This window comes from Notothenia rossii (assembly GCF_949606895.1).
Source record: "Notothenia rossii genome assembly, chromosome: 9".
Lineage (NCBI taxonomy): Eukaryota > Metazoa > Chordata > Actinopteri > Perciformes > Nototheniidae > Notothenia > Notothenia rossii.
Window position 1 is genome coordinate 1,287,258 of NC_136907.1, and position 13,218 is coordinate 1,300,475.

General features: G+C 42.2%; 2 protein-coding genes across 3 annotated transcripts in view; one reads left to right on the plus strand and one right to left on the minus strand.

Annotated features, from left to right (window-relative positions):
• Nucleotides 1–13,218, minus strand: part of slc13a5a (solute carrier family 13 member 5a) — a 110,661-nt gene that overhangs the window by 19,781 nt on the left and 77,662 nt on the right. The window lies entirely within an intron of this gene.
• Nucleotides 5,817–12,966, plus strand: serpinf2a (serpin peptidase inhibitor, clade F (alpha-2 antiplasmin, pigment epithelium derived factor), member 2a). 2 transcript variants are annotated; one of them, XM_079648711.1, is made up of 9 exons: nt 5,817–5,972; nt 7,638–7,709; nt 7,810–8,047; nt 8,575–8,718; nt 8,803–8,845; nt 9,307–9,452; nt 10,089–10,231; nt 10,330–10,534; nt 11,228–12,966. In XM_079648711.1, the coding sequence occupies exons 2-9, from the start codon at nt 7,653–7,655 to the stop codon at nt 11,557–11,559; spliced, it is 1,308 nt and encodes a 435-aa protein (XP_079504837.1). In that variant the 5' UTR covers nt 5,817–5,972; nt 7,638–7,652; the 3' UTR covers nt 11,560–12,966. The 2 variants fall into 2 exon arrangements, with proteins under 2 accessions (XP_079504837.1, XP_079504838.1); XM_079648712.1 differs by having other exon boundaries at nt 7,813–8,047.

The following is a 13,218-nucleotide window of genomic DNA, read 5'->3' on the forward strand; positions in this document are numbered from 1 at the left end:
TGGTTGGCGACCACTGATCTAAAGTAACAGACAGAGGTTGCGGTTGGATAGTTTAAAAATCAGCTCCTAAATTCTAACCCTATCGTCTATTCCTTGACCTCTGAGTGATGCGGCCCCCACCTCCTATTTTTGCGGCCCCTCAGATTAATTTATAAACAACGTAATTAATTTAAAAAAAAAATGTTTTACTTGTAGTACTGATACCGTCCACTAGACTCCTAGTTACGTTGCGAGCTGCGTACATGATTTCAAATACCGCGAAATAATCTGTGACGCATTTGTGTGTATTGTGTTTGTTTCCCGGAGAAACCCTCACAAGAAACACCGGCTGTTGTTATGCCTGCTATGACGTTAAGTTGCTTCTTGTAATTATGCCTTTACAAGTTAAATCTCAATACGCTCACATGTTCCGTGCTTTCCAATAGTTTAAAATAGTTTTATTCCATTGTTTAACAACCTGTTTAATACAAACATGCCACTTGTAAAAATGAAATAACATTTCTGTGAACTGATATTTGTTTAGTGAGCTTATTAGAGGATGCTCCCATTTTTTGGGGATGTTCCCTTTGATTGTAAAATGTCAATGAAGATGTCAGACTTAGTATTTGTTAATAATTACATACAACACATGGAATTTTTGTGTGTGTGTGTTCCAAGTGAATCTGTGGCCTCCTGGTGGCCAGTACATCAATGATGTGGCCCCCACCACCATCAAAGTTGCCCATCCCTGACTTAGGAGAAGAGACTGCGGTGCTTTAGAGAATCCAAATGCACTTTCACTATCCCACGTGTTTATGATGCGCCAGCGGACGTCATTTTGTGCGTCCGCTGCTGTGGGGAAACTATGGAAACTACAGTTTTCTATACAGCGGACTACAACATGGATGTTTAATAAGAACGAGGGACTACTGTAGACTCATCTAGAGACTCTGCACCGTGCTCTGATGCTGTTGCTTTATGCTTTATGAACAACAGAGAAACATATTCTTCATGACCAAAGTTTGAATTGAAATAAAAAAGGAAAGTGAAACTTATGCTCGTCACCCTCTCCCTCCGGGCCACATTAATACAAATGATCCCAATACGTATGATTGTATGAAAAGATCTTAAAATCAATACAAATGTATTTATTATAAACGTTAGTCCTTAACACCTATCACTGTGTATATCACCATTCAAACACCTTTTAAAAGTTGAACAAACCCCACACAGCTCAGTGAAATGTTGACTTTATTTGATCATTTCAGTAAACACTAACGTTCATATTTCTCTTTTTGATTATAATACTGATGAACGTTCAAAACAAAGCACTTTGGCAACTTACCACATACGTTTTAAAATGCTTAATAAGCACCGTAACGTTCATGATATAACTTCTCTCTCATAATCGTTTGTTTCCGTGAACGGCCGACTGTTGTGTGACGGCAAATGCTGCGGCTGCAAGGCATTGTGGGGCAGCATTTTCTCTTCTCCTTTCGGTGAGGGAGGTCCAGTGGTTCCTAAACTAAAGGAGGTTATAAAGGGAGTTTGAAACCACCTTTCCTTTCATCTAATTCGAACGGCACTTATCATGGCTGCCACTGAGGGACTTCCGGGTCATTTCACTCCGTTAGGAAGGTTCCTAAGCTAAATGGACTATTCGACTGCAGCCAGAGAATCAGCACTTTGGAAACAGAGCTGAAACAGAGGGGATTATGGGTAATGCTGCAATGATCTGTTTGGTGTTTCAGCCAATCAGAGACAGGCTCTGGATATATCTGAGACCTGGGTTGCGCTCCAATAGTCCATTTAGCTTAGGAACCTTCCTAACCAAGTGAAATGACCCAGAAGTACGTCAGTGGCAGCCATGATAAGTGCCGTTCCAATTCTCTAAATGAAAGGAAAGGAGGTTTCAAACTTCCTTTATAACTTCCTTTAGCTTAGGAAACACTGGACCTCCCTAACCGAAAGGAGAGGAGAAAATTCTGCCCCAGAATGCCTTGCAGACGCAAATAATGCTTTCAGTAAAAGGAGTTTCGTTGTCCTCTCAGTTTAATCTGCAGATGACCCTCTGCTGACCCCCAGTGGACATCAAACCATACTGCATGAAATATCAGAAGAAAAGGAAAATCAAAAACCTTGACTTTACATTAAGCGTTTCAAGTAAATGTGAAAATTTGCGAAGTAAAGAATTGTGTTTTTTTGGTAGTTTGAGTCTTCATTTGGGATCCCCTAAAGACACACTCAACTTGTGTGCTGCATGTTTACATTTAGTTCAACTTTCATACACGTTATATTTCTTACGTTTGGAAATCCTAAGAAGATGTGGAGGGTTAAAATCATGACCAGGTTCAACATTCTAAACATGCTTTACATAAATAATATTCATTTTCTAATGGTGTGTGTGTGTGTGTGTGTGTGTGTGTGTGTGTGTGTGTGTGTGTGTGTGTGTGTGTGTGTGTGTGGCTGGCATATGTAATACTGGCAGTCAGGCAGCGTGTGTGTGTGTGTGTGTGTGTGTGTGTGTGTGTGTGTGTGTGTGTGTGTGTGTGTGTGTGTGGCTGGCATATGTAATACTGGCAGTCAGGCAGCATGTGTGTGTGTGTGTGTGTGTGTGTGTGTGTGTGTGTGTGTGTGTGTGTGTGTGTGTGTGTGGCTGGCATATGTAATACTGGCAGTCATGCAGCGTGTGTGTGTGTGTGTGTGTGTGTGTGTGTGTGTGTGTGTGTGTGGCATATGTATGCATGTAATACTGGTGGTCAGGCAGTGTGTGTGTGTGTGTGTGTGTGTGTGTGTGTGTGTGTGTGTGTGTGTGTGTGTGTGTGTGTGTGTGTGTGTGTGTGTGGCATATGTATGCATGTAATACTGGTGGTCAGGCAGTGTGTGTGTGTGTGTGTGTGTGTGTGTGTGTGTGTGTGTGTGTGTGTGTGTGTGTGTGTGTGTGTGTGTGTGTGTGTGTGTGTCTGTGTGTGTGTGTGTGGCATATGTATGCATGTAATACTGGCAGTCAGGCATTGTGTTTGTGTGGCATGTTTATGTAATACTGGTGGTCAGGCAGTGTGTGTGTGTGTGTGTGTGTGTGTGTGTGTGTGTGTGTGTGTGTGTGTGTGTGTGTGTCTGTGTGTGTGTGTGTGTGTGTGGCATATGTATGCATGTAATACTGGTGGTCAGGCAGTGTGTGTGTGTGTGTGTGTGTGTGTGTGTGTGTGTGTGTGTGTGGCATGTTTATGTAATACTGGTGTTCAGGCAGAGTGTGTGTGTGTGTGTGTGTGTGTGTGTGTGTGTGTGTGTGTGTGTGTGTGTGTGTGTGTGGGTGTGTGTGTGTGTGTGTGTGTGTGTGTGTGTGTGTGTGTGTGTGTGTGGGAGGGTCTGGAAGGGTCTCTCTTGTTAACACACTGTGATAATTCAACAAAGTCCCCTCTCACTTTGACCCTGCCTTCAACCTGAGCCTGGCTCTGAAATACTGGATTTGAGGAGATTTGAACATGTGATTGTGACACCACGATCATTCAGAGGTTGACTCTCAGGACGGTTCATAACGGAGGGGAATGATTGTGTTTGAACGTCTGTGAATAAACATGTTCTTGAATAACACTATGGCCGATGTTCAGTTTGTGAAATGAGGATGAGTTTTAAAACCTCCGTCTCAGATTCAGACTGATGTGATCTACTCTCTCAGAGTCAGTGGTTTTGTGTTTCGGAGGATGGGGGTCAGCGGAGGAAGATGTTTGTGACGGGGCGGGGGCGTCAGGCTGGAGGTCAGAACAAACAGACGCCCCCGCTGTGTGCAGAGCGCCATGAGCAGAGATGAAAGAGTACACACATCCTTTCCTCAAGTAGAAGTACAGATACTCGTGTTTAAAAATACTCTGGTGAAAGTAGAAGTACTGACTAAACTTCTTTACTCAAGTCGAAGTAAAGAGGCTTTGAAATGTACTTCAGTAAAAAGTACCCATAACTAGCAGCTGTTTTAAAGAGTACCTGACCTCCCTTTATATTAATAGAACAATAATGTCATTGTTAGCTAATGAATGTTTCCATGGTGACCAACGGCAACATGACAACATTTCCATTGGTCCCTCTTCTTTAGAGAAGACCAGGAAATGATGGATAATAAATAATGATCACGCCACCAAACACACATTCAGACTAAAGGAACCAGCCTGTTTGGAAAATGAGAGAAGTAGAAAGTACAGGTATTTGAGTTCAACATGTAAGAAGTAGAAAGTACAGGTATTTGTGTTCAACATGTAAGAAGTAGAAAGTACAGGTATTTGTGTTCAACATGTGAGAAGTAGAAAGTACAGGTATTTGAGTTCAACATGTAAGAAGTAGAAAGTACAGGTATTTGTGTTCAACATGTAAGAAGTAGAAAGTACAGGTATTTGAGTTCAACATGTAAGAAGTAGAAAGTACAGGTATTTGAGTTCAACATGTAAGAAGTAGAAAGTACAGGTATTTGAGTTCAACATGTAAGAAGTAGAGAGTACAGGTATTTGAGTTCAACATGTAAGAAGTAGAAAGTACAGGTATTTGAGTTCAACATGTAAGAAGTAGAAAGTACAGGTATTTGAGTTCAACATGTAAGAAGTAGAAAGTACAGGTATTTGAGTTCAACATGTAAGAAGTAGAAAGTACAGGTATTTGTGTTCAACATGTAAGAAGTAGAAAGTACAGGTATTTGTGTTCAACATGTGAGAAGTAGAAAGTACAGGTATTTGAGTTCAACATGTAAGAAGTAGAAAGTACAGGTATTTGTGTTCAACATGTAAGAAGTAGAAAGTACAGGTATTTGAGTTCAACATGTAAGAAGTAGAAAGTACAGGTATTTGAGTTCAACATGTAAGAAGTAGAAAGTACAGGTATTTGAGTTCAACATGTAAGAAGTAGAGAGTACAGGTATTTGAGTTCAACATGTAAGAAGTAGAAAGTACAGGTATTTGAGTTCAACATGTAAGAAGTAGAAAGTACAGGTATTTGAGTTCAACATGTAAGAAGTAGAAAGTACAGGTATTTGAGTTCAACATGTAAGAAGTAGAAAGTACAGGTATTTGTGTTCAACATGTAAGAAGTAGAAAGTACAGGTATTTGTGTTCAACATGTAAGAAGTAGAAAGTACAGGTATTTGTGTTCAACATGTAAGAAGTAGAAAGTACAGGTATTTGTGTTCAACATGTAAGAACATGTAACACACATCCTTTACTCAAGTAGAAGTACACACATCCTTTACTCAAGTAGAAGTACACACATCCTTTACTCAAGTAGAAGTACACACGTCCTTTCCTCAAGTAGAAGTACACACATCCTTTACTCAAGTAGAAGTACACACATCCTTTACTCAAGTAGAAGTACACACATCCTTTACTCAAGTAGAAGTACACACGTCCTTTCCTCAAGTAGAAGTACAGATACTCATGTTTAAAAATACTCTGGTAAAAGTAGAAGTACTGACTAAACTTCTTTACTCAAGTGAAAGTAAAGAACTTTGAAATGTACTTCAGTAAAAAGTACCCATAACTAGCAGCTGTTTTAAAGAGTACCTGACCTCCCTTTATATTAACAGAACAATAATGTCATTGTTAGCTCTTATTATCAGCAATCTGAAGCTTCTGTTTTAAGGAATGAGCTGCTAACAAAAACATTGAACCCCGAAGGAGAGATGTGACGAAACATAATTTCCCCACATTTGATTGATTTTGCCGACTTAGAACTTCACTTATGAGGCAATATACCTCGCCTCTAGTGAGTGGCCCAAACCTTCGTGTATTTTTCTGTATGTGGCCCTGGTGAAAAGAGTTTGGACGCCCCTGCTGTAGAGAGTATACACACATTGATGTTGATGATTAACCGGCTGTGTGTGGGGGGGGGGGCAGTGTTGAGCCACTACGCTGTGAAGCCTCGGGACGGATCAACATATCTTTACTCTTAATTTCATCGCCTTTTAACAACTCTGCTTTCTCACCGATCTGCCTCCACATTGCACACAGGACCAGGTGAGTCTGCCCCTCCTTACAATTAAAGAAAAAGGACGATAATTAATTTTGAATCTGTCCAGAGAGAAAGTTGTACGTAAAGTATAAAAAAAAATTAAAAAAAATGTGGGGACAAGGATCATCTTTAAAACAACTGAATTGAAACCGCCAATCAGTTTCAGCAATCTCAAAATAATGAACAAACAAAAGGAGAGGGATAATACAGATGTACAGATACAGGTTCGCCAAGCTGCGGTCGTGTTTTTAGACCATTTTAAGTTGAGGGGCCCCATGCGATTTCAAGTTGTACCAACATATTACAAACCACTGTTACAGACCCGAGGTTGGGCACTCTGAAAGACGGGGAAATTCAAAAATCAATAACAGCAGATTAAAAGGGAAAAATCACATTATGTATAGAGTTTTGAAGTTATTTAGTGCGACATGACCCCGGTCAATACACCAAGGTCTTTATTTACCTCGTAACACAGATTATTTGGAACAAACGGTTTAATGAGAGGTGGAAGAAGTACTCAGATCTTTCCGTAAAGTAAAAATAGTAATCTAACAGTGTAGAGATTGAAGTAAGCCACGCGTTCTGAATCTTACTAACACAAGTATTGACCCCAAAGTAGACGTTGTGCAAAATGGCCCACACAAGAATTACATATATCGTAGTATTGGATGTTTATTTCTCACAATACACAGAAACAATTTTAAATATCACTGCCCCCAGCAAGAGAGGGTCCTGATATTAAGGGGGGGGTTGCTCACATAGTGGTTTGAGCCTTATCTGGTACCCAGTGTTGATAGAGTCGTGTAGTTCATGTACTTCAGTGTAGTCTGCGTTCTGTGTATTCAGTGTGTTGCAGCTCAGCCAGTAACCTTTAGTCTGCAGGTAAACACACGGACGCCTCCGAAACCTCAAGTGACTCTGGAGCACGGACAGAAAGTAGAACCATGAGACACAACGGCAACAGTCCTGATTTGAACAATTGTAGTTCATGGACAATCGGGAGCTGTCGATTAAAGACTTAGATCTAGACTAAAATATCTTGGTTACGATTGGATCGTCATAACATTTGGTTTGGACTTCTAAACCAATCTTATTTTCCGTTGAGATGGATGCTAAGTGACATGCTAACATGCTCGGATGTTATTGTGTGTGATTTATGGGATTGATTGACTGCATTTTGACGATTTACCACTAAATTCCCAATATCCTCCAGTTATAAAATACCTCATGGCTTCCTTGAGAGTATCTTTGATTTCAGGTCAGTGCTGCCAGTTTGGAAATTGTTCTAAAAAACCTATTTTGACTTGATTGAGCAGTTTCACTATATCTACTTCAAACTCTCTTCAAATAAGCGCCAACTCACGAACAATAGCTGATCTCAGCTCATGTACAAAAACGATAATTATATAAACATCTTTGGACGCTGGTTCATGTGGCTGTCAGTCCTTGAAATGAACCTTTGCCATTCATTATGTGTTGTATAATTGGTTCTTTGGTTCCTCTTTCCTAAGAACAAATGTCCATTAGGAGCCATGTAGTGGACAAAAGTAATATTATTGAATCTCCTCATTGGAAAGACTCATGTTGTTGTTATAAATAGGACTTTACTGACTATTTCTGCACATTTCTGATCATCAGGGCTCTGATTTAGGATCTCTCTCTGTTTGCAGGCGGTTTGTTTCGACATGAAGCTGTGTCTTCTTCTTCTTCTCCTGCTTTGCCTCTGCTGTCTGGGACTGACTGTAAGAAGAGCCTCCAAGGAACCATGTTTATGTACAGTTTGTCCTTCAGGTAATATTAACATCTGTAGAGAGTGACCCATGTGTGTCCTCCTGTCCTCAGCAGGAGCTCAGCACCGTCCCTCCTGATGTCCCTGAGGTTGAAGAGAAGGAGACGGAGGAGGAGCAGGTCAGCTGCACAGGAAGCCAGGCGTTCAGCCCTGAGAGCCGGAGGGCGATAGGGGGCGCCATCGAGCAACTGGGTCTGAAGATACTGGAACAACTTCCTGTCGGCCCCCATCAGCCGAACGTCATCATCTCCCCCCTCAGCCTCGCCCTGGCCCTCGCTCAGCTCACCTTAGGTCGGTCAGAGTTCACCTCCTCATCTGTTTGGACCTTTATTTCCTCCTTGTCTGGTTGTTGGCTTACGGAAACAGCTACTTGACACATGTTCATGAAACTTGGTGTTAGGGGGAGGCAGGGTCTGAGTAAAGCCCCATAAAGTGGATCCAGAGCTTTGAGCAGACACAGGCATTATCTTATCTTTGTTTGATAGTTTGTCTGTTAGTCAGAAGGCTTACTGAAAAAACTACTATCTGGATTATTTTGAAACTTGGTGGAAGGGTAAAGTATTTGGTCAGGAAAAAACCCATGACCTTTTAGAGCTGGTCTTAATCAATCACTGGATGGAAATGCGGGGAAACGGGTTATGGAAACAACGACTGGAGATTTGGTGGAAGGGTGTAGCGTGAACCAAGGAACAAACCTATAAAACGTTGGAATGGAAACATCGAATAAAATGTACTTTATAGAAAGGGCCTCGGGAAGGGTCTGCAGTGTGAAATGAAATGGGATTTTTTATTACATCCTTTTTTTTCCATTCTCTCAGGTGCTCGCAATGAAACAGAGAAGCTGCTCCTGGAGAGCCTCCACGCCTCCGGGCTGCCGTGTTTCCATCACACGCTGGGAGCCCTCGTTTCTCATTTCAGGAACACGTCGCTGGAGGTGGCCGCTCGCATGTACCTGAGACCAGGTATGAGTGTGGAGCTGGGGAGGGTCTGCAAGAGACTTAGTGTTTGATTGGTTTTAACCCTACTCTCTGTCTTTCGTCTCTCAGGGTTTGAAGTGGAGCTGTCTTTTGTTGAGGACTCTCTGGCCAGGTATCAACTACAGTCAGGCCAAACACACACTTACTTCCAGTACAAGACAATGCATTTCAACATCCTGTATACATTTTAGATATATAAAGATACTCTTGAGGAATGAAAATAGTTCAGAGTTCACTTAGACGACGCTGAAGGCTTAAAAAACGTCTTTAGATTGATGGTAGTTAACATGGTGTGTGTGGGCCTTAATGGGTAACAACCGTAAGGATAAGGTCATGTGACCCTCAGGTGGATAAGCTCTCTAGTGACGGCTGCTGGTCATTCTGGGAAATGTATTGAAATATACTCAAATACTTGAGCAGCAGAAAAGTATAGGAAGGTGAAGACCTACCTATCTACCTGTAAGATATTAGAGAAGGTGTTTTTAAGACAATGGGAGTTTTAGTTCTGTTGTTTTTCATCCATACCTGTTTTTTATGCCTATTCTGAAATGAAAGATGTGTTTCATTCTTCAGGTACCAATCGTCCCCGGTGCCCCTGGTCTCCGTGGAGGAGGTGAACGAATGGGTGGGGAACGCCACCAATGGTCAGATCAACAACTTCATTGAGAGTATTCCCCACAGCGTGGTGCTCATGCTCATCAACGCTGTCTACTTCAAAGGTAAACCCCCCCCACCAAAGAGCGCGGTGATTCATGTCAGGACAGAAATAATGTTCTATCATTAAAAAAAACACGTAATCAGTTCGTCTTCAACCGTGGAAATGGTGAAGGACTTTCAGGTCACCTTGTAGAAAGTCCCAAACATTTTAACGTACTTTTGTCACATGACTTATGTGCTTTAATAATAATCCTACATATACATGGTTAAGTGCTGGCTAAAAGCAAACCAAAGACTCCATTTGATTAATAACTGCAGATTTAAACCACATTGCTTCGTTGCATATTGAAGGGAAAACATCATCAGCAAACAGGACACACGTCCAATGCTCAGTGTGGAGGGCCACCTCATTTATAAATAAGCAAAGTAGGAGTCTTGTGATCAGGAATATAGGAAGATGTTTCCCCAAAGTGTGCCTCAAGATATATTTTGAAGTACTTAAGAAATACATAACTAGTTAGAAAACATGATATAATTTGTGGCGTTTCAAATCTAGCTTGAATCTTAGGTTTTACGAAACAATAGAACTTTGCATTGATGCTAGTCGGTTAACGTCAGATGGTTTCCGGGACGCGCACAACAGAAACACATTTCTGATTGCCCAATGCCTCCTTCTTGCTCCCTGTTGTGTTTCTCAGGTGCATGGCAGACACAGTTTGACCCCCAGGTGACCTCTAAGGGAGCGTTTTACCTGGACAACAGCAACACGGTGTCGGTGGACATGATGAAGTCTCCTCAGTACCCTCTGCGTCTGCTCAACGACCAACAGCTGGAGGCACAGGTGACCACAGGCGCAGAGGCTTTATTGCCATGTGCACAACAGGTGTAGTTTTGGAAAGTCCTTCTGATTGAGGTTTGAAACCCTCCCCTCTCCTGCAGGTTGCCAGTTTCCCCTTCAAAGGGAACACCAGCTTCCTGATCGTCATGCCTTTGTCTGGAAAAGGAAACGTGTCGTCACTGCTTCCCAAACTGAACATCTCAGACCTCTACAGACGGTTACCGCAGGAGAAAACCATGCAGGTCAACCTGCCCAAACTCAAGCTGCAGTACCGGCAGGAGCTGCAGGAGGCGCTCACCAACATGGGTGAGGACATTAGAGCCAGAATCAGCACGTTAGCATCAGGGCTGAAATAGGCTATAATGGGGATCTGTTTGCTATTTGAGCAAAACACTTCAGAGACATGTTTCGTATAGATGGCCCGATAATCTATTGTTCAGAGACAGTATAATAGGTGAGCTTTAGTAAGAAGCTCACTCCCTTCGACCACGAAAAAGGAAATTAACGACCTAATGCCGCAACGTATGAAGCACATTGCCATTGACATGTATTAGCAGTGTTACAGCTAGCTAGCTTGCTAACCCCACAATGCTTTAAGGCCGCGGTGGTTACAGAAAAGAGCCAGACATCTCATCTAACATATTCCTCTAGTCTGGAGAAGCTACCAAGCTAACTGCCAGCCATGTCGAAGTCTAAGTCAACTTGATTATCAATCTTTCAGTCTGTGTGTACAGACAGAGAGATCGAAATGCCCACAATCCCGGGGAATACAAAATACAAATATATATACAAATATGTGTACAAATATGTATATACTAACGTATACACAATCAACAGACACATTTGCACATGTCAGAGCTGCCCAATGATGAGGGTTGCCCCGGTAACAGCCAACAGATACCGCCATTTCCTTTTGTGCTTCGACAATAACCAGAGAATCAGATCGGTGTTCTACTCACCTCACTGACTCCCTCTTTCTCCGGTTCTTCCTCCCCTCAGGCCTCGGCTCTCTGTTCTCTGGTCCGAACCTCTCTGGGATCACCTCGGACACCCTGATGGTGGCGGGGGTCCGGCACGCCTCCACCCTGGAGCTCAGCGAGGAGGGTGTGGAGGCGTCAGCCACCACCGCCGTCACCACCATGCGCTCCATCTCCCTGTTCTCCGCCAACTCTCCGTTCTTCTTCGCCCTCGTGGACGACGCCTCGCTGGCCCCCCTCTTCATGGGCCTCGTCACAAACCCCGCCCCCGAAGACATGCTCAACGACGACCCCGGGCGAAACAACGGCACCATGAGCGACCAGCCGGAGATGGAGAAGTTATCACCAGAATGAATAATAAACTATTAAAGGTCACCAATTATGCAAAAATATTTTCTACATCGACGTGTGTCCCCTCTTTTCCATGTCTCTTCTACATCAACATGTGTCCCCTCTTCTTCATGTCTCTTCTACATCAACATGTGTCCCCTCTTTTCCATGTCTCTTCTACATCAACATGTGTCCCCTCTTCTTCATGTCTCTTCTACATCAACATGTGTCCACTCTTCTTCATGTCTCTTCTACATCAACATGTGTCCCCTCTTCTCCATGTCTCTTCTATATCAACACGTGTCCCCTCTTTTTCATGTCTCTTCTACATCAACATGTGTCCCCTCTTCCTCATGTCTCTTCTACATCAACATGTGTCCCCTCTTCTCCATGTCTCTTCTACATCAACATGTGTCCCCTCTTTTTCATGTCTCTTCTACATCAACATGTGTCCCCTCTTCTTCATGTCTCTTCTACATCAACATGTGTCCCCTCTTCTTCATGTCTCTTCTACATCAACATGTGTCCCCTCTTCTCCATGTCTCTTCTACATCAACATGTGTCCCCTCTTCTTCATGTCTCTTCTACATCAACATGTGTCCCCTCTTCTTCATGTCTCTTCTTCATCAACATGTGTCCCCTCTTCTTCATGTCTCTTCTTCATCAACATGTGTCCCCTCTTCTTCATGTCTCTTCTTCATCAACATGTGTCCCCTCTTCTTCATGTCTCTTCTTCATCAACATGTGTCCCCTCTTCTCCATGTCTCTTCTACATCAACATGTGTCCCCTCTTCTTCATGTCTCTTCTTCATCAACATGTGTCCCCTCTTCTCCATGTCTCTTCTACATCAACATGTGTCCCCTCTCCTTCATGTCTCTTCTACATCAACATGTGTCCCCTCTTCTTCATGTCTCTTCTACATCAACATGTGTCCCCTCTTCTTCATGTCTCTTCTACATCAACATGTGTCCCCTCTTCTTCATGTCTCTTCTACATCAACATGTGTCCCCTCTTCTTCATGTCTCTTCTACATCAACATGTGTCCCCTCTGTGGAAAGAGACTCTGAAAGTTTCAGGAACAAAGATTCTCTCTCTTTTTGATCTATTTCTATAAAAACCTGTCTGAAAATGAGCTGATCAGATGTTGGCCACTTGATGATGTCATAACGTTGTATGAAATGATGTATTGATCTAGACAGTATAATGAGGGACCTTTAAACTATTGGAAATACAGTCGTTTGTTTTATTGTTACTGAGAATATGAACCTGTTAAACGTTGATTATGACGGAGGATCACTGTTTGGTTTGACGTTGTTAAATAATGTATAGCTCAAAATGGAAAAATACAAATGTAGTTATATGTATTGAGAATTTACCAGATTTTATTTTGACATTAATCCGTTTTTTTATGCAATACAAATGATAAACTACAGTGTCTAATGGCTGTTTGTGTGTTGTGATGTTAAATAGATTCTTCTTGCTGATGTTTTATCTACAATGTGAGGATTTTAATTTGATATTCAGTCAAAGCTAACGCAGTGTTGTTTTGTTCAGGGAGGTTAACCCTTCAAATGTAAGAAGTAGTAAAATAACACAGCTTCAGCTTTAAGGCTTTTTCATCTTTATTATCTGAGACTTTGTCAGGGCTCAGGCAGCAGCATGAAGCTCTATACTGTATATAT